Genomic DNA, 20,317 nt, shown 5'->3' on the forward strand with positions numbered 1-20,317 from the left:
GATAGGTTCCTGTTTGGTAAAGGGGTTAAGGTTTATGGGGAGAAGAGGTGGGAGAATGGGGTAAAAAAAAGTTCAGCCGTGACTGAATGGTGGAGCAGACTCTGTGGGCCGAATGGCCCAATTCTGTTCCTATGTCTTCTTAGGGTCTAAATGGGGGTTAGTGGATGAAGGTGGTCCCCAGGTACAAAATCAGATGTGATCTTATTGGGGGGCTTCTATTTCTACTGCAAGCTCTGAATGATACTCGGTAGTCAGGCAGCATTTGTGGAACAAAAACGAAACAGCGTTCATGTTTCAGATGGGTGACCTCTCAACAGAAAATGACCTTGCATCTGGATGCATCAGTTCACTGAGCTGCTCCACAAATAACACCCCAGCTTCTGAATATCTAGTTTTTATTTCAGATTTTCAGTACTTGAGGTTTATTTTGTACCTGTTCGACGCAGCTAGTCTCCATTAAAGCAAAATCTCAGATAATATGATTACATTGTACTGGACACAAAGTATCCCTGGGAATATAATATTGTTGTCATATTCTGAAATTAGGTAGCTGCTATCAATGTTCCAACAGAGTTCACCATACGAGACATTTGTAAAGTTGTTAGATATGAAAATGGAGTGAGTAAAACAAAAGGCATAATTGCAAAAATACTGCAGTTCCACGAAAATACTGTAAATTATTATTTGAAAAAAATTGATACAAAACATTCAAGTTTGGTCTGTTCCCGCGGTGGACTGTCGGTCCCTGTGATTGCTTGAGCCATGTGCTCGCACCTTCTAATGTCTCCAAGTGTTTTCTGTTGCCCGTTTTTCGTCGTGAAACTGGGTGCAAATAACCACTTTTATTAGGTGAGACTTTCAGTGGCAATCTACAAATAAATAAATAGATAAATAAATGAATAAAAAAATAAATAGCTGCTGCTGGGAGGATGAACAGGTAGTGAGCACTCGCTCCGGGCACAGTTTCATCCGTTTTTTCGCGGTTTATGAATAGCTGTAGATTCTTTTTATCTGGTTACATCCCGTGCGGCTGGAATCTACATTCCCATCGGAACAAGTGAACGCCTGCAGGGCTCTAATCCAAATGAACGACCAGTGACTGTTGATTGATCATTAGGACGAGTTGCACCGGATACCGGATGATCAAAACACGTTAATCAAGGTGTTGGTTTATCCAGATGTAGTTACTGTGTATTAGATGATACAGCCGCAGAGGTGCTCCAGTTGACTGTCAATCCAGATGAAATCCCCCAAGGTTTAGCTGAGGGAGTTGCTTCAGGTGTGGGTGCTCCAGAGGTCTGGATACAATGGTTGAGCCACACGGTGGGTTCATCGCTTGGGCGCGTCCGCCGCTCTGGACGTGGATACGCTGGGTATTAATGCAGATACAGGTTTTATTTTCCGGCCGTGGGTGAACTCCGGCTGAAGACCCCTCGGACGGTACTGTCATGGGGACCCAAATCCCATTTACATCACCACGCAGAACTGGGAGCGGGCCGGTCCGGGCCCGGGACCACTTTGTTTTTGTCCCGGATCAGGATGGGCTGGTTTCCGTACTGTCGGTACCACATGCTCTGACTCCGGCCCAGGAAACTGTCCGGCCCCGGTCCCGGGCCTGATCCCATCGCCCGCCTCTCCAGCTCCTGCTGCTGCTGCGTCCAGATCAGCAGCGACGTGTCGTGTAACGGAAGCCGGCCGTAAGGACTCCGACAGGGCCTTTTCCGCCAGCGGCGTCCGCCCGCTCGCTGCCGCGCTCATCCTCCGCTTCGCTGGATCCCAGCCCCGGGATCCATCTCAATCTCCGGAAACGCCCGAACAGCGGGAACCATGGCAACCACTGTCACTCAATGTCTCCGGAAACGCCCGAACCACGGCAATCCACCGCCGGCCAATCGCCGGAAACACCCGAACCACGGCAACCTATGGCAATCCATCTCCGGAAACACCCGAACCACGGCAACCTATGGCAATCCATCTCCGGAAACACCCGAACCACGGCAACCATCACCGGTCAATTTCTGGAGCCGCTGTCATCTATTGTCTCCGGGACCACCCGAGGTTGGGAACCATGGCAACCAATGCCACTCACTGTCTCCGGAAACACCCGAATCCCGGAACAATGGCAAACAACTGGTACTCCGAGCCCCCGGAGACACCCGAGTCGGGGGAACCATGACAACCACCGTCTGCGGGAAACACCCGAGCGGCAGCAACCAAGGCAACGGACGGCGTCTCGGGCTGCAACCCGCCTCCGAAGCCCAGGCGCGGTTGTCGGACAGTCCGGCAGATGGTGCTCACATTCCCGGGATAATTAGCCACGAACCCCGGGAGCGAGCTGCCGTTCCGGGGGATGTGCAGCCCGGCCCGGTAATGAGAAACGAATTTCATTCACAAAGTGTGTGCCGCCTCCCTTCACGCCGCTGTCTCCGAGCGCATCTCCCCTGCACCAGTCTTTAAAAGACCAAATCTGAAGGGAAATTGCACTAGCAGCAGGTCGCCCATGAGTAAAAGCAAAACAAAACCTGCTGGAAATACTCCGCAAGTCAGATAGCATATGCGTGGAGCGGAACAGAGTTAACCTTTTCATCAGAACTTGGAAAAACGTGCATAATTTAAGTTTTAAGGTGCTGGGATGAGAGAGGAAAGAACAAGAGGGAAAGTGTGATAGAGTGGAAGGCGGGAGAGATTAAATGACTAAATAGAAGATGATGCAAGACAATGTGACGATTACAGAAACTAAAGATTGTGTCTTCGGGAGGTATAAACGGGAGAAAGAATCCTTATCTGGATTTTTAAAACTCTGTTGAGTACAGACGGTTGCAATTGAAAGGCGAGGTGCGGTTCTTTGAGTTTGTACTGAGCTTCACTGGAATAATGGAGGAGGTGAGATCAGAGTTAGAATTAGGCTGAGAATTAACTGATAGACAACCAAAAACTTGGGGATCTGAATGGAGTTGTTCTGCAGCCGGTTACCCTCCCCAGTGTTGACGACTCGTCGTTATAAGCAGCACATACACCATCTTAATTGAAGAAGTACAAGCAAATCACTGTTTCGGTTGGAACAGCTTTTATCTCTTATCAATTTCTAGATCCGGATTGTCCTGGTAGGCCCATTGTTTCTGCCCGTCCAGCGCCGGTTTCAATCGGAAAGATTATTAAGCGCCCTAAAGAAGTGGAATGAAGGAGATTTAGGAAAATAGGAACTAGCCACTGGGGAATTCCATACATGCCCCTTCGTGTCTGTGCTGCTATTCAAAAAGATACTGGCAGGTGAGACATTGGAGGATGGGGATACGTGAAGCTCTTGAATTGGAAATAGGGTGCTTTAGTAAAGCAAATAACAGCTGGTATCAAAGAGGGCACTAGGGGTGTGAAAGACAATAGTCAGGGAGAAGATAATGCTTTGGGATTTTTCTTTGATGAATGTCAATTGGTAATACTGTCAGCCAATGAGATATTCGGTGCAGGACATATGACTGCGCTTCAGCAGAAGTTATTGTACAGAATTTAATGTCAGTTTACTCAGAAAACACTGACAATTTAAAGAACAGAGGAAACAGAAGCCATGACAAAAGGTTTTGCTATATCTCCCAATAAAAGCAGGATATCTTTTACAAAAACAAAATACAGTGTGTGCCGGATAATTACATAGAAATTAAATGCATAAAATCAATGGCAGTCACTTACAGCAGAGCGAGCCCTGGGCTTGATTGACAGTGGAATTATCCAATCATCCCCACTATCCCTGAAAATATCGCTGTTAAATGCAGACTTTCTTTGCTCATCGTCTCAGTTTGTCGGTGCTTGCTTATTTTTCACATGTATGCTGAAAACACCCAGCTGAAAACACACAAAATACTCTCTACTGTTTCTAAATAAACGACACTGTCAAACTTCCTGTACTGGATGGGGGAAAATTTTTGCTGGAAATGTTGGGGAAAAGAATCACAGGTCAGATAGCATCTGTGGAAAGAGAAGCAGTTTAAAATTTCAGGTCAAAGACTTCATCAGAAATGAATTTGTCCCATTCCTTGACTCGGGTGAGATTTTGGGTTACTAAAATAGAGTGGGTTCACTACCAAAACCGTTTGTCTCAGACAGGGGGTAAAAATTACTCCATATTTATATGAAAACAATGCAAAAAATTCTGGAAACAACAGCTGTTCAGGCAATATCTGAAAACTGGAATGTGTTTTAGATGCATGTAATATAGTATTGAACTAGAAGGATTTTACAGCATAGAAACAGCAATAATTTCAGATAATGGTTCTTCTACTCTGTCAATATGCCTCTTGTTTCTTGTCCCACTGCAGCTTCTCTTGCCCCACGTTACCATCAGTCACCTCTCCTGCACTATTTTGTCTTTTCCCCTCAACTCAAACACATCACGGTTTCTTTTTATCTTTACACTTATTTATCCCTTAATATTTTCCAGTTTTGAGGAGAGGTGACTGACCTGAAAGATTAACTCAGTTTCTCTTTCCACAGATGCTGACTGATCTGCTGAATATTAGTGGCATTTCCTAGTTTTATTTGCCAGAACAAGTCACCTGACCAAACATCCAGTGTATATGATGCACAGAAGACTTCAGGTCACACTGTAATGTGTGCCTCTCTTAAACCATAAGACATAGGAGCAGAATTAGGCCATTCGGCCCATCGAGTCTGCTCTGTCATTCGATCATGGCTGTTTTATTTTTCCCCCTCGACCCCATTCTCCTGCCTTCTCCCTGTAACCTCTGACGCCCTTATTAATCAAGAACCTATCAACCTCTGCTTTAAATACACCCAAAGACTTGTCCTCCACAGCCGTTTGTGGCAATGAATTCCACAGATTAACCACCTTCTGGCTAAAGAAATTCATCCTCATCTCTGTTCTAAAGTAACGTCCTTCTATTCTGAAGCTATGCCCTCTGGTCCTAGACTCTCCCACCACTGGAAATATCCTCTCCAAATCCATTCTATCCAGGCCTTTCAATATTCGTGGGTTTCATTGAGATTCCCCCCTCATCCTTCTAAACAACAGCGAGAAGGACTCTCTTCCTTTCTCCCTCATCTATAGATAACATATAATATAATTTAGCCCTTTAAAACTCCATTGTTCCTTTGAGTGTATATTTTAATATTTTTAAAATTTGTTTGCCCTTTAGCAGAGGAGGCACATTTACTTATCTTTCATGATGCCACTGGCTTATCCTGTACAATCCTTGGAGGTTGTTAGAAGAAACATTAAAAGTAGGGCGTTTAACAGGTAAGAGTTAGGAAGGTAGAGCTGTTCAGGGATATGGACGATTCAGATCAAAGGATGAGCTTGTAGCGATGTAAAGATATTTTGGGATATGGTGAATGGGATTAATAGGGAGCTGACAATTGTTTAAGAATATTAAAGGATAAAGAGACCTGGGAATAAAATAATAAACGTGAGGATATGGGAAATTATAATTGAAACATGACTAAGGGTCGCAGGGTTTTATCTATTCCACCGCTCTCTCTTTCCAGCAGTCCCCGATTGAATAGATTTTTAAAAAAATATATATAATTGTACTTTAGAAAACAAATTCAAACCAAATCAAGATGTCAAATTAAATTCAGTGTTTCCTTTTTGACCGGAGCCATGCAATCCAGTGAATGAGTTTAAGATTATCAAACAGTAAATCAGAATTAACCACACCAAAGGAAACCACTTCGCTGATTGCAGCCGGAAAGCTTGCGCCCCGATGCGCGTCCACGCTTCGCGCGCTCCCGGCGGGTGGCGCGCACGTTGGCCACTGGGTGTCCGCCGATCAGTCGCTTGGAGGGAATCGCGGGGCTTGGAATACAAAGTTACAGAGCGGCCGGGCGGAGATACATTGTGTCCGGAGAGAGGATTCACTGAGCGTCGGATCGGTGCTATTGGGAAGGCCGCTTCCTCCCCGCTCAGGTTCTATGGGAACAGCCCCAGCCCCGGCTCCGGCCCGGGATCCCGTTCCAAGCCCGGCGAGCTGCACCCTGAGCCCGGCTACCGAGCAGCGCTTCAGTGGCAGGGACATTCGGACCTCAGCACCTCACCTCGCGGAGGAGACCCGACCCGCACTCGCCCCATTTGGTGGGACCGCGACCCTCAACTCCACCACCGCCCGCTCCCAATCCCCGTTCGGGACCGCGACCCCCCCCCCCCCCCCAACACACACACACACACACACACACACACACACCAACAGTCCCCGAGGGACGGCGCGTCCACCGGCATCTCTTGCCCCACCCTCCCCAGAACCTGCTGTTCAGTCCTCCATCCACCACCTCCTGTCGTGCCCAGTCCCCGCATCCTCCCAATCCGTCCGCGGAACACCCCGCCGCCCCAGGTAGCACCTGGGACACTTCGCCCCTAGCACCCTCGTACCACCGCCCCGCACCACCACCCTGAGTCTCGTTTCTCCTCCTCTCTGAGTCTTGTTTCCTTCCCCAGTCCCTACACGTTTTTTCCCTCTTCCCCATTGTCTTGTGGACTTGTTTTCCTCCCCCCCCCTTCTCACCCTGCCCCCTCCCCTGTCATTTCTAGAATTAATTTCCCAGGAACTTGAACGCTTTTCTCCATCCCTACCCCGTCACTTCATCCTTACTTTCCACCTCATCCCTTTGCTGGTCCTTTCTCGGAATACGTCCCTGCGCCTCCGTCTCCCAGTCCCAGCAGGATGGAGGAGTGGCGCCAGTGTGGGCGCTGGCCTCATTGACTGCAAGGTGCTGCCCCCCAATCACCGTGTGGTGTGGCCGGCAGCCCAGGTCTTTGACCTGGCACAGGCGCTGAGAGATGGAGTGCTGCTCTGTCAGCTTCTGCACAACCTGAGCCCTGGGTCCATTGATCTCAAGGACATCAACTTCAGACCACAGATGTCCCAGGTAGGCGTTGCTTGGGTAGAGGGGAAGGGCAGTGCAATGGGGTGGAAGCCCGAGAGGCTACAGACGCTGGAATCTGGGGCAACAAACAAAATTCTGGAGGAACTCAATGGGCCAGGCAGCATCTGTGGAGGGAAGTGGACAGCTGACAGTTTCGGGTTGGGATCCTTCATTTAGACTGAAAGACTTTCAATCTGGATGAAAGGTCTCGACCTGAAACATCAGCAGTCCATTTCCCTCCACAGATGCTGCCTGACCTTCTGAGTTCCTTTCTGCACTTTATTTGTTGCAATGGGGTAGACAGTTAGTTTTGGACAACAACATCTGAGGAGAAACCTGGTGCCTCACGGCATCTCTACTTGGAGAGACAACTGGGATCCCCCAAGTCTGGCTCTTCGGTTGATTGGTTTTGAAATAGGAGATGTGATATTTGGGACCTGATTCATTGAAGAGATCAGCTCTTGTGAGAAGTCTGTCCCTCAGTAAATCACCAACTGACTAAGTGTCCAGCTCCTGACTTCTGCCAAAAACCAAAAATAAACTTGTAGATGCTGGAAGTTTGAGATCAAACAGAAAGTGCTGGAAGTACTCAGTAGGCGAGGAGTCTTTGTGCAGAGAGAAACAGAGAGAAACACACTGTCCTGTGTCAGTGGTTAAATCTTATGCTGGACCACTGTTGTTTCTGGGAATGTGAATTATCCAGCATGGTCGATAAGATTGTGACACATTGTTTTAAGGAAATCAGATTCCCGTTTAAGTTCCTTGTGTTGCTGGATAATGCCAGGTACCTTAAGCTTATTTTCATTCAAATTTGTATGAGGTAGTTCCCTGGTCATTGCAATAAAGCTAATCCAATATTTGATCTTATAATGAGTTTACGGGTTCGTTTATCTACGATAGGGTGGTTAATCAGTTACTTGGTGATTTTTTTTGAGAATCAGATAAGGTTTATTATAACTGACTTGTATGCCATGAAATTTGTTGTTTTGTGGGCAGCAGTACAGTGCAAAAACAGAAAATTACTATAAAATTACAAAATAACTAAATAGTGCAAAAAAAGGAATAACGAAGTAGTGTTCATGGGTTCATGGACCATTTAGAAATCTGGTGACGGAGGGGAAGAAGCTGTTCCTAAATCATTGGGTGTGCGTCTTCAGACTCCTGTACCATCTCCCTGATGGGAGTAATGAGAAGAAGGCATGTCCCAGATGGCGCGGGTCCTTAATGATGGATGCCACGTCTAATGGGCTTGCCAACAGATTGCTTTACCTGTTCTGATTGTTGATTGGAAGCTTTGGGGAGTATTGGTTCATTGGACAATTACACTGAGGGTCTATCCCCAAATAGCTCCATCACTGTTAACGTTATTGAAATGTTCCCTTCCCTGGGTTCCTTGGACAGTGAGATGTGGGTTGCTGGGGATTCCCTCACCATTGTGTAATGATTGGCTGCAGAGAAAAGGTGTTCAGTAATCCTGCCTGTTCTGTTGGACGGACCGAGCAGCGCAGTTCTGTGACGGGATTGGTTCAATGTATGTTTAGTCTCACAAGTTCAAAGGTCAATTAGTTGGCAAAAGTGAATGGAAAATTTGTAATCAAATCATTAGGGTGGGTTCTTGGACCAAAAGCTGTTTTCAAAGAAATCCTGATCTTCGTATGGAAACTGTATCAAGAGAATGAATTAATTTGAAGGTAGTTTCTTGACGGGCTTTTCACTGCACCTGCTCCTAGGGTTGGATAATACTGGTGAGTACAGGTATGTCACTGCAGAACACCTGTTTCAGTTCCAGTGGGTCACTGGCTGATACTGGTGGGTATCAGTATGATATTGGACTGGACAGAGTACTGATGGAGACGAGTATGTCATGAGTACACTGTGGTGCAATAATGGTGGGCAAAGGCATTACCAACCCATTACAATAAAATACAATTAGGTAATGTATTGGGTCAGTCTTTGTGGGACACTAAGGCATAGTACTGGTGCTTTATACCACTGAATACGGAGTTTGACAAGTGTAGAATTATGCAGAATGCTGGTGTGCACAACATAGTGCACTGGAAGTTCATACTGTAAGGTACAGGTCTGTCACTTTTTAAGGTGGGTTCAGGTCAGTAAGTGCAAAACTACTGAGAATCTGAAGTAACTTGCTTTTTCTGCCACGCTCTCTTTGGTGAATAGTAGCAATGGTGGGGATTGAACAACAGAAATAAATGAGCATTGGTTTGGCTTGAGAGGAAGTGAGGTAACGAATGGGCATCATGCTGTGGGGGGTCTTGATCAGTGGAGATAGATGGTAAGTTTAAACGTGTTTTGTTGTGAGTGAGAGTCATTTGTAAGATGGTATCAAGTACTTAGGAGGGACCTTTTGCCAATTTCTCACAGATATGTTTCCTCAGTGCTCTTAATATTGCCCTGATAGTGCCCAGATGTTGAGGTTGAAGTTTTGACCTCTGCCTCCTTTGGGAATTGGGGAAATGGGGGATAGCCGATGATCGATTGGCAGAGGTTGGTTGTGGATCAAAGGTTAGGAGCTGAGCAATGCAGGAGCTCATTGATGGAAGGTGTAGGCTAAAAATCTCCAGTGCTTCCTCCCTCTCTCTCTTCCTCCTTTTGATTCTTGTATTGGGAATCAGATCTCCTCCAGCCAGACACTGACTTCAGCAACTAGTCTACATCTGTGTACCTAGACTGTCAAGGTTCTCTTGTTCTCCACAAATGGAGGCTTCGCAGTTGTTCCTCTTTTTGGTGCGCACATTCTCTGTACTATGTGCTCATACCAGACAGTGATCATCTCCAAACAGAGGAAGTCTGATCACCAGTCACTGACATTCATTGAATTATAAATGTCAAATTCATCCCCATCAGTTTCCTGGATTTTACTGTTTGACAAGAAACTGAATGGGCCCAGTCACGTTAATGTCTTGGGAAGCCGGTGGTGAGGGATTCACTTGACTTCCCATGAGCTTAATCACTTTTAACAAGTCAAGATTATGATGGAACCTGCAACACTACTCCGGTCAACTCCGGATGAACCCTGCTCCAAAAATGAAGGAGGTCCACAGAACCCGGGGCAAAGGAAATGAAAATAAAAAAAAAACTGCAGATGCTGGAAATCTGAAATAAAAACAGAAAATGCTGGAGACACTCGAGTCAAGCAGCACTTGTGGAAAGAGGAAAAAAGTTAACGTTTTAAGTCGGGTAAATGCCAACTCTGCTTCTCTTTCCATAGGTGCTGCCTGATGTGCTGAGTATTTCCTGTTTTTATCCAAAGTCGCACATTTAATTAGACTCCTGTCCATCACTGAAACAATTGTTCCTCCAATCACTGATGTAACAATAGTTGTACTGTGTACCATCGACAAGATCTTTGGCAACAACTTACCAGATCTAACCCCAATCCTAATGCACGCCCCCCCAAAGCTGTGACCTCTCTCCCACCTACAAGGAAGTGGGTTGGTGCATTGGAGGGAAATGATGGGTTGGTAGCATTATATGGGTAAGCTGTAGTGATCAGGGATGGGGTGATAAAGGATTACTGCGATGTGGGAGTGCCAGGAAGAACAAAATGTGAGGGGTATTTCTAATTAGGAGTGCAGAAAGTATCATTTTCTGCTTTTTTAACATATTTCATACATCAGTTTGTTTGAGCTGCAACAGAAATATTTCCTGCCTTAAACTGTAATTTCTTTACTATCTGATTTTGCTAGAACTGTTAGATTAATAATTAAAAATTAACCTTCTGTAAAGATATTTTATATTTCCCTCGAGCCACTAGGCAGTTTGCAGATTGGAAGTGTACCTGGCGGCTGTTGAATATTTAAACCCTATACCATATTGCTTTGCCTTCATTACTATTGTAATAATGGCACATGAATCTTGGGTCTCAATGTATTTGGAGAATCAGTCTCCCTCCTCCCTCTCCCTCTCCCTCTCCCTCTCCCTCTCCCTCTCCCTCTCCCTCTCCCTCTCCCTCTCCCTCTCCCTCTCCCTCTCCCCCTCCCCCTCCCCCTCCCCCCTCCCCCTCCCCCTCTCTCCCTCCCCCTCTCTCCCCTCCCCCTCTCCCCCTCTCCCCCTCTCCCTCTCTCCCCTCTCTCCCTCTCTCCCTCTCTCCCTCTCCCTCTCCCTCTCCCTCTCCCTCTCCCTCTCCCTCTCCCTCTCCCTCTCCCTCTCCCTCTCTCTCTCCCTCTCTCCCTCTCTCCCTCTCTCGGGGATCAATCATAATCTCCAGTTGTGGGGTGGAATTTGATTGATCCCTTTGGAGGATCAGTTGATTCTCTCAGGGACTGGTGTATTGAACACTCCATCTCATTTGTGGGGTGGGTCTGTTGACTGATTTCCCCATCTCTTTGGCATTCAGAAGATTAGTCCTCCCCCTCACTATGAGGAGTAGCTGATATGTCCCTTGCTGTCTTGCTGGTAATTGCTTGTGCTTTTAGTATCTCATTGCAATACAGGGCTAGTGGGTATAAGTCTTCACTTATCACACCAGAGTACAGTATGATTGGTGCATCTGTTTTACTCTGGATGCTCTGGGGAGAGACTATTAATGCAAGACACAAAGACTTATCATTTATATTACTTGTCTGTAATTTTGATTGTTACTTTACAGCGTGTTGGTTTAAATCAGGTTTTTCTTGTGGTCACAGACACTGATCTCTAGAAAATTGGGGAAATTCTACTATTATTACATCAGATTCTAGGGTATTGATTCTGATTTATTGATAGTCTTCCCTATCCTGTTGATTTTGGGTGTGGCAGCTGTAAGTATTGAATCACTGCTTATATGTTAGAGTAAAATAGGAAGTGACTCTTTTACACCATACACACCTGTAAATATCTGCCATGGTTAGTCACCTCGAGGTACAAACTGTGGAGCTTGCCCTGACCCTTCCCTCTTTCCCCACAAAGAAAGGTGCAGCAGATTTAATAGAATGGTAGCAGTGAAGTTCAGTAACGCAGAGAGACTGAAGAACTGAGATTGGGCTCCCTACCACAGAGAAACTTGGGGGGAGACAATACAGGTGTTCAAAATTTTTGTGTTTTTTAGTAGGAAATATGGAGAAATTGTTTCTGATCATGGGAGAAGGCAAAAGAGTCAGAGAGGTGTTAAGGAGAATTTGTTTTACGTGGTTACTGTTCTGGAATGGAATGCCTGAAAGGATGATGCAAGCAGATTTTGTTCAATGCTGCAAGCTTCTCGTGATTCTCTCTCTCTCCTCTCTCTTCTCTCTCTCCTCTCTCTCTCTCCTCCCTCTCTCTCTCTCCTCCTCCCTCCCCTCCCTCCCCGTCTCCCTCCCTCCCTCCCCCCCTCTCCCTCCCTCCCCCCTCTCCCTCCCTCCCCCCTCTCCCTCCCTCCCCCCCTCTCCCTCCCCCCCTCCCTCCCCCCCCCCTCTCCCTCCCCCCCTCTCCCCATAACATGCTCTTTCACAGTGACACTAGATAAATGATTATGGACAGGAGCCCCAGCTGATTTTGTTTTCCCTAGCACATGGACACCGAGGCCAGTTGCATTTCAACTATTAGATTGGCTACGATGTCAGAGAACTCAAATGTATTACTCTGGTCCACATATTGACCAGCCAGCAGGGCACCAGAGGTTAACTTGTCACTTCTCACTGAGGGGCCGCCGGGAGCTGCTACTTCGGAAAGTAAAATTGCTGCATATTTATTCTTAAAATATTATGAAATATGCAAAAGCTGCATTAATTAGGTGTGTGTTGGAATGGGAGTGTTGGAATGGAATGCTGGAATGCTGAATAATGTTGCATCATCTTGAGTACTTGGAAGATCCTGAGTTAAGGTGAAAACTATTGTAGATTTTTTTCCCAGGCTCTTTAAAGCAATGTTCCCTTCTCCATAAATTCTGCTTCTGCTTTGGATGCTTGCTTCAAATATTCCCTCACTACCCACCTGTTTTCTTCTGCATACCCATTGACTCCCACTGGACTTCAGTTCCTGGATATTCTCCCTCACCAGCCAATCACTCTTCAGTTGTGCCTGGGTGGTGAATGCTGGCAAATATTACATCTTGGAGATTGTCACAAACAAAATAAATCCCCGTCAGCAGTGGAATGTTGGTGATTTTCTTTCCCTTCTTGACCTGTGTGTGTTGATGGCAGGTCTGTAGGTCATGTAGCTTCTATCCCGCTGTTATAAGACTATTGAACGACCTCTTGTATGATAAAGATGAGCTCTTGACCTCGCAGTCTACCTTTTCGTGGCTCTTGCATCTTATGGTAAACCTGCATTGCACTTTCTCTGTAATTGTAGCACTATATTCTGCATTCTGTTATTGCTTTTCCCTTGTACTACATTAATGTTTTGAAATGATCTGCGTGGATGGCATGCAAAACATAGTTTTTCACTTCATCTTGGTAAATGTGACAATATAAACCAATTACATAACTCGATGTGGGCTGAGGTGGGCACAGGCTGGACGTGGAATCTTCTGATATGTAGAATGCTGTTGCAGTGGGTGATACCTTTATCAAGTGAGCCACTGTGAGTTTGGGTGCACTTTGCAAGACCTTGTGCACAATGATGTCATCCCCAGCACCTCCCTAATGGCATGACATAGCCCTTGTGCCTTCCTATCTGAGACCCAGTGTTGGAGGGTTAACCTTGTCCCTCGAAGGTAGAATGTGCATGCAATTGGGATCCGTGAAATTGGGTTCAGAATCTCTTGCATCCTGGGCATTGGAAGGGCACTTATTGAAAGATGATCCTTTCACCTCCTCCCCGCACCCCCCCCCCCCCCCCCCCCCCAAGCCCCCAACCACTCTGATAATGGTGTGTTGACATTTAAATCTCTTTCATCCCGACAAGAGGACAGTGCGGGGAGTGTCGTAGTGTTGTGCTTAATGTTGAGGTCACTTGTGTGCGTGTAGATCAGGGCACTGATGATATTCCTGTGAGGGGTGTGGAGATACGTTCAGGCTGTCAGAGTGAGGATTCTATTTTGGGAGAGCAATGCAGAGAGATGACAGATTCCGAATAAACTGACACCCTGGCAGAGCCTGCCTGGGGGCCCAAAATACAAACTAACACAAACACTTCCGAAATGAGATTCACTGACCTCTGCAGCTGTTCAGCCACTGTGCTGCACAGTGAAGCATCTGGTGTAGGAGAAACCCAAAGGGACCATTGCTCAAGGAGCTGAATCCAGGGACATAATCTTTAACATGGGGAAAAAAAATCCTTTCACTTGACCAATTACTGAAACAGTTAAATGTAAGGAACAGGAGGCTGGCTTGTTGGTTGGGGGTGGGGGGGTGGTGGTGGGGTGGATCTGTACCATCAGTCCCTTACTTATGTGTTCATTCAGAGTCATAGAGTTACACAGCATGGAAACAGGCCCTTTGTCCCAACTTGTCCATGCTGACCAAGGTGCGTATCTGTCCCACTTGCCTGCATTAGGCCCATATCCCTCTAAACGTTTCCTATCCATGTACCTGTCTAAATGCCTTCTAACCATTGTAATTTTACGCGTCTACTGCTTCCTCTGGCAGCTCATTCCACGTACCAACCACCCTCTGTGAAAAAGGTACCCCTCAGCGTCCCTTTAAATCTTTCCCAACCCTGGGAAAAAGGATGTGACCATTCACCTTATCTATGTCCCTCATGATGTTATATACCTCTAAAAGGTCACCCATTGTCCACCTATGCTCCAGAGAAAAAGCCCCAGCCTAACCATTCTTATAACTCAAGCTCTTCAATTCTGGTAACATCCTTACGAATTTTTTCTGCACCCTTTCCAGCTTAATGACATCCTTCCTGTAGCTAGGTGACCAGAACTCCACACAATACTCCAAGTGTGGTCTCACCAACATCTTGTACGGTGTAACATATCGTCCCAACTCTTGTACTCAGTGCCTTGACTGTTGAAGGCGAGTGTGCCAAATGCCTTCTTCACCACCTTGTCTACCTGTATCACCACTTTCAGGGAACTATCTACCTGTATCCCTAGGAATAAATAAGCTGCTGGAGGAACTCTGGGTCAGACACCATCTATGGAGGGAAATAGTTGAAGCTTTGGGTTGAAACACTTCATTAGGACTGTAAGATTAGTGGGGAGATAGCCAGTATAAAGAGGTGAGGGGAAGGGGTTGGGTAAGAGCTGGCAAGTGATAGGTGGAGCGAGGTTAGGAGGGATTGATTGGCAATGGAGTCAGGTGGAGATGAGATGGTAGGTGGAGGCAACAAAGGGCTGCAGCTTGTGGAATCTGAAAAGAAAGGAAGCTGATCCAGAGACCTGAATAGCCCTCCCAGGTGAGAGAGATTCACAGATGCTGCCTGACCCATGGATTTCCTTCAGCAGCTGTTTTTTTTTGCTCCAGTTTCCAGCATTCACAGTCTATTGTACCCCTAGGTCTCTCTGTTCTACAACACTCTCCAGGACCCTGCCATTTACTGTGTAATTCCTGCCTGGTTTAACTTCCAAAATGAAACACTTCACACTTGTCCAAGGTAAATTCCATCTGCCATTCTTTGGCCCACTTTCCTAGTTGCTTTTGTAATCTTAGATAACCTTCTTCACTGTCCACTATACCACTAATTTTGGTGTCATCTGCAAACTTACTAACCATGCCACCTACGTTCTCATCCAAAGGATGACGAACAGTGGACCCAGCACTAATCTCTGCAGCACACCATAGGTCACAGGCCTCCAATCTGAAAAACAACTCTCTGACTCCTTTCACCAAGTCAAAGAAATGCGCCACATTTCAAATTGGAGTCGTTTTTTCTCTCCCTATTATTTAAGCTCATTGTGTACTAGTGCCAAGGGAGCATTGCCCTTTCCGAGATTCTGTTTTTTAGTTGGATGAAGCATTTTAACCAAGACTCCATTCACATTTTGGATAGACATCATAGATCTTAATGGCACTGTTCGAAGAAAAGCATCGGAGATCTAAAGTAAAAAGAGAAAATGCTGGAAACACTCAGCAGTCAGGCAGCATCTGTGGAAAGGGAAACAGTTAACCTTTCAGGTCACAGACCTTTGTCTGATGAAGGGTCTTGGACTTGAAATGGTAAATGTTTCCGTTTCCACAGATGCTGCTCAGCCCATTGGGTTTCCAAGCATTTTCTGTTTTTATTTTTCCAGCACTTGTTTTGATTTTTCGCCAGGAGAGCTCCCCATGTTGACCAGGGGATACTTATCCCTCAACCATGATTAAAACCATGTTCTCTCAGCTGTTAGTTTGACCATATGTGCCCAAATTGGTTGCTCTTTTTTCTACATTACCACAGTGACTACAATTCACAATATGCAGTTGGCTGTAAACTACTTCAGGATGCCCTTAGTGAAAAATGCTGTAGAAATAGTTTTTTCTCCTTTAGTAGTTTTTTACATTTCAACATGGGGTATAGAACATAGAACAGTATAGGAACAGGCCATTCAGCCCATAATGTCCATACCGAACACAATGCCAGATATCCATGTTCCTCCATTCCCTGCATATTCCAGTGTCTATTTAAAAGCCTCCTAAATGCCAGGATTGTATCTGATTTCATCACTACCCCTGGCAGCCCATTCCAAGTGCCTCTGTGTGGGTGGGGGGGGGGGAAATATAAAATTGCCCTACACATCTCCCTTAAAACTTTTCCTCTCTCAGCTTTAATGCATGTCCACTAGGTATTTCCTTGTTCCTTTCATTTTCTTTCCTACCACCCCTCACTGCTCAGTAATCCTTTGCACATCATTACTGATTTTGGATGGAATTTGGTGCCACAATCACTTAAGCCTACTTTACAAATGTGTTACTAAAACAATTTACTTGATTGATGCTCATTGTTCAGCTGGTAGGTGTTGGACAGGAAGCTTAGTGACCCAGAAACCAGTGAGTAGAGAACCCATGATGGTTTCAATCCTCTCACATTCGCTCACCTGGTATGAGTTCACCTCCACCCACTCACATGCGCAACCCACCCTGACTGCTTGTTTTATCTATAATTTGTTCAGGGAGAGATCAAGCAAAATAATTGGAAGGAGATACTAATTAGATTCAAGGTGTGAAGGAAGAGGCAGGCAAAGAAAAAGAGGGGAGTGGTACTGAGATGTAGCCAAAACCAGCAGGCCGTGGGTTGCAGTAGAGTTGGTTTGAAGAGAAAGAACAGCATATAAGCTAAAAATAACCTAAAAGGATACAAAGTTGATGCAGAAATTTTTAAAACAAACATTGAAGATTGTGGAAAATAGAGAACTTCTCAAAAAAGGGACAGAGAAAACAGCTTCAAGTGTCTCCTATCTCGTTTTTTTCCCCCTTCCCTCTCTGCCTTGCCTCCTGGTTTCTTTCTCTCCCTCACACTCTGTGTCCATCTGCCTTCTTCCCTTCCCCCACATCTGTGTCTTGCTCGCCAGCCGTCTCTGCCCTGCCTTCTGTGTGACATGCTGAGGCTCTGCTAATGTAGAACTGATACGGTCTATCCTCTGAAAATTTGATCTGCAGTGATGTGTTCTAGCATGCCTTGTGTGTAATAATTTGTCAAAAGCAAAATAAAAGCAACCTGAATAAATGCTTGTTAAATCGAGAGAGAGATTGACCCAGTTTAACAGCATTCGAGAAGGGGGGAGGAGGTGGGGGTGTCAGCTTGCTGTGTGAGTCACACAGCTGTTTTAACCTAGTAATGCTTGAGAGCCAAGGATGACAACCAGTGAAAGGGGCTGGAGGGAGAATAATGTATATTTTTTTAAAAATTCCCCCCAAAAAATCTTTTCTTTTTGTCCCTAGCCTCTGGAGCACAGCCTCATTTGGGTTGTGTACCAAGTAACTTACACATGTCATCATTCCTCACTCCAGTTAAAACGTAGAATAAACTTTCATTTAGCAGTATGTTTCAGACCCTTGAGACATCTTGAAGCATTTCAAAGCCAGCAAGCATTTTCACTTTCCTGTTCTGATTGTTTTGCGTTCTTGAACGCAGAATTATCCAAAAATCAGCAAAAAGATAAACCTACAGCTGATTTTTTTTTTGGAAGAATATTGCTGAGCTTTCAATAGGTTTTCCCTACTCCTCTTCCAGTAGCTGTTGGATCTCTTCAGTGTACCTGAGGGGGTGATTTGTCCCTATAATGGTGCAACATCCTTTCTAAGTTACATTCCAATTGCACAGCACTCTTTCAACACTGCTGTTCCTTTAGAATCAGTTGTTGAACTGTGCCTTGCCTTAGCTCCAGCCATCTGAAAGTAAGGTGTTCTGAAGATGGCACTTTAGTTCCAATGGGAGTCTCACTTTTGGGCTGCATCACAGCTGAAGTTAGGCAAGTTCTTGCTCTGCCACATTGCATTTTCCAGCTGGAGGCAAATTGCTCTGTTGGAACTAAAATGTGGGTGAGAGAGACAGTGGCTGGCAGCAGATTCCTGCTGGTTATCCTAAATTATTTTCCATTGAATGGATCATGTCGTAATTAATTCTTTGTTAAATCCCTAGTGGAGGACTACATTCTGTTCTGGACTGCATACCATTTCTCAGCCAAGAATATAGTGGACTTAGAGAGACTACATTGCGGATTCATGTGAAGGAGGCTGGTCTGAAATGGCCGTTGGATATTTCCATCAATGAAGTGTAATTTCTACTCCCTAATGTTCAGTAAGCCGCTGTCTGTCTCCCCTTGTCTGCGTGGGTTTCCTCTGGGTGCTCCGGTTTCCTCCCACATTCCAAAGACGTACGGGTTAGGAAGTTGTGGGCATGCTATGTTGGCGCCGGAAGCATGGCGACACTTGCGGGCTGCCCCCAGAACACTCTACGCAAAAATGCATTTCACTGTGTGTTTCGATGTACATGTGACTAATAAAGATATCTTATCTCTTATAATTGTTTTCTATACATGTCCCATTTCTGAGTGGGATTTTACCATTTGAACCAGAAGCCCAATAGATATTGCCACCGATCGATGGCAGTAGGATTTCAAATTTGAAGGCTTGATTTAACGGGAGGACCAAGTGAAGGTTGCTGCCTGCCAATTACTTCTTGTAGCCCAGATTGGAATCTACTCCAAATCCAACAAACAAGGAACAGCCTGACCATGTGACAGCACACGTCCTGAGTGACCGCAGACATCACTGGCTGTCGTTTAGTAGTTGACCTGAGCAATGAAGTCCAGGCTTTAACCTTCCAAGGAAAGATTAGACATCCCTCAACTGCTCGAGGACAGGCCAGGAATGTTATGGACACCTGCTCCATAATGGGACAAGAGGAATAGCCCAATCTAAGAATGCTTCCCCTACTGCACAAATATGTCTCTCTGGACCTCCACTCCTTCCAGCTTTTTATTATTTAGAAAGTACTCTATCTACTTTGATCATAGAGCATGGAACATTACAGCACAGGAACAGGCCCTTTGGCCCGCCATACCTGTACCAACCGTGATACCAAATTAAACTACTCCCATCTCCCTGCACATGATCCATATCCCTCCATTCCCTGCATGTTCTTGTGCCCATATAAATGCCTCTTATTGTGTCACTTTCACCACCGCCCCCGGCAGTGCAGTCCAGGCACTTACTACTCACCTTCAAGCTATGCCCTCTAGTATTTGACATTTCTACCTTGGGGAAAAAGACTCTGACTAGACAGAGTCCATGGAGGGGAGGCTGGTTTCTGGGACACAGCCCAGCGTGTCACAGAAACCAGCCTCCCCTCCATGGACACTGTCTATACCTCTCATTGCCTTGGTGAAGCAGCCAGCATAATCAAAGACCCCACCCACCTGGGTCATTCTCTCTTCTCTTCCATCGAGTAGAAGATACAGGAGCCTGAGGGCACATACCACCAGGCTTGAGGACAACTTCTATCCCACTGTGATAAGACTATTGAATGGTTCCCTTATACGATGAGATGGACTCTTGACCTCACAATCTACCTTGTTATGACCTTGCACTTTATTGTCTACCTGCACTGCACTTCCTCTGTAGCTGTGACACTTTACTCTGTTATTTTTACTTGTACTAACTCAATGTATCTGCACTGTGTTATGAATTGATCTGTACAAATGGTATGCAAGACAAGTTTTTCACTGTACTTTGGTACAAGTGATAATAATATACCAATACCTTATCCATGCCTCTCATAATTTTATAAACTTCTATCAGGTCGCCCCTCAGCCTCTGCTCCAGAGAAAAGAATACAAGTCTGTCCAACCTCTCCTTGTAGCATATACTCTCTAATCCAGGCAGCATCCTGGTGAATTTCTTCTGCATGCTCTCCAAAGCCTTCATATTCTTCCTGTAATGGGAAATGAACAGGGCAATATAACACTTGCTTGAGTTGATATCTTTTTGCCATAGTTTTGTCTTTTCATTTAATCTGCTGATATCACTGGGTAAATTTTTTGCTTCTACCTTTGCTGCTCACATTGACAATGGCAATTTTAGATAATTGACTATCCTTTGCATATCCAGTTGCTTATAAATGTGATAAGTAGTTGAGGGTCCATTATGAATCC

At 45.6% G+C, this 20,317-nt stretch overlaps 2 protein-coding genes across 2 annotated transcripts in view; one reads left to right on the forward strand and one right to left on the reverse strand.

Moving 5' to 3' along the window:
- Positions 1-232: 232 nt before the first annotated feature.
- LOC127582298 (putative uncharacterized protein BRD3OS) lies at positions 233-1,758 on the reverse strand. The gene is given in 2 exon segments (XM_052037476.1): positions 233-1,700; positions 1,702-1,758. Coding segments are annotated over 2 exon segments (285 nt in total). The 3' UTR covers positions 233-1,472.
- Positions 1,759-5,759: 4,001 nt separating this feature from the next.
- Positions 5,760-20,317, forward strand: part of LOC127582142 (guanine nucleotide exchange factor VAV2-like) — a 131,361-nt gene continuing 116,803 nt past the window's right edge. Inside the window, 2 exon segments of the mRNA XM_052037190.1 lie at positions 5,760-6,701; positions 6,703-6,876. Of these exon segments, the coding sequence (XP_051893150.1) occupies positions 6,672-6,701; positions 6,703-6,876 (204 nt within the window). The 5' untranslated portion in view covers positions 5,760-6,671.

Source organism: Pristis pectinata, chromosome 23 (genome assembly GCF_009764475.1).
Source record: "Pristis pectinata isolate sPriPec2 chromosome 23, sPriPec2.1.pri, whole genome shotgun sequence".
In the NCBI taxonomy this organism is placed as follows: Eukaryota; Metazoa; Chordata; class Chondrichthyes; order Rhinopristiformes; family Pristidae; genus Pristis; species Pristis pectinata.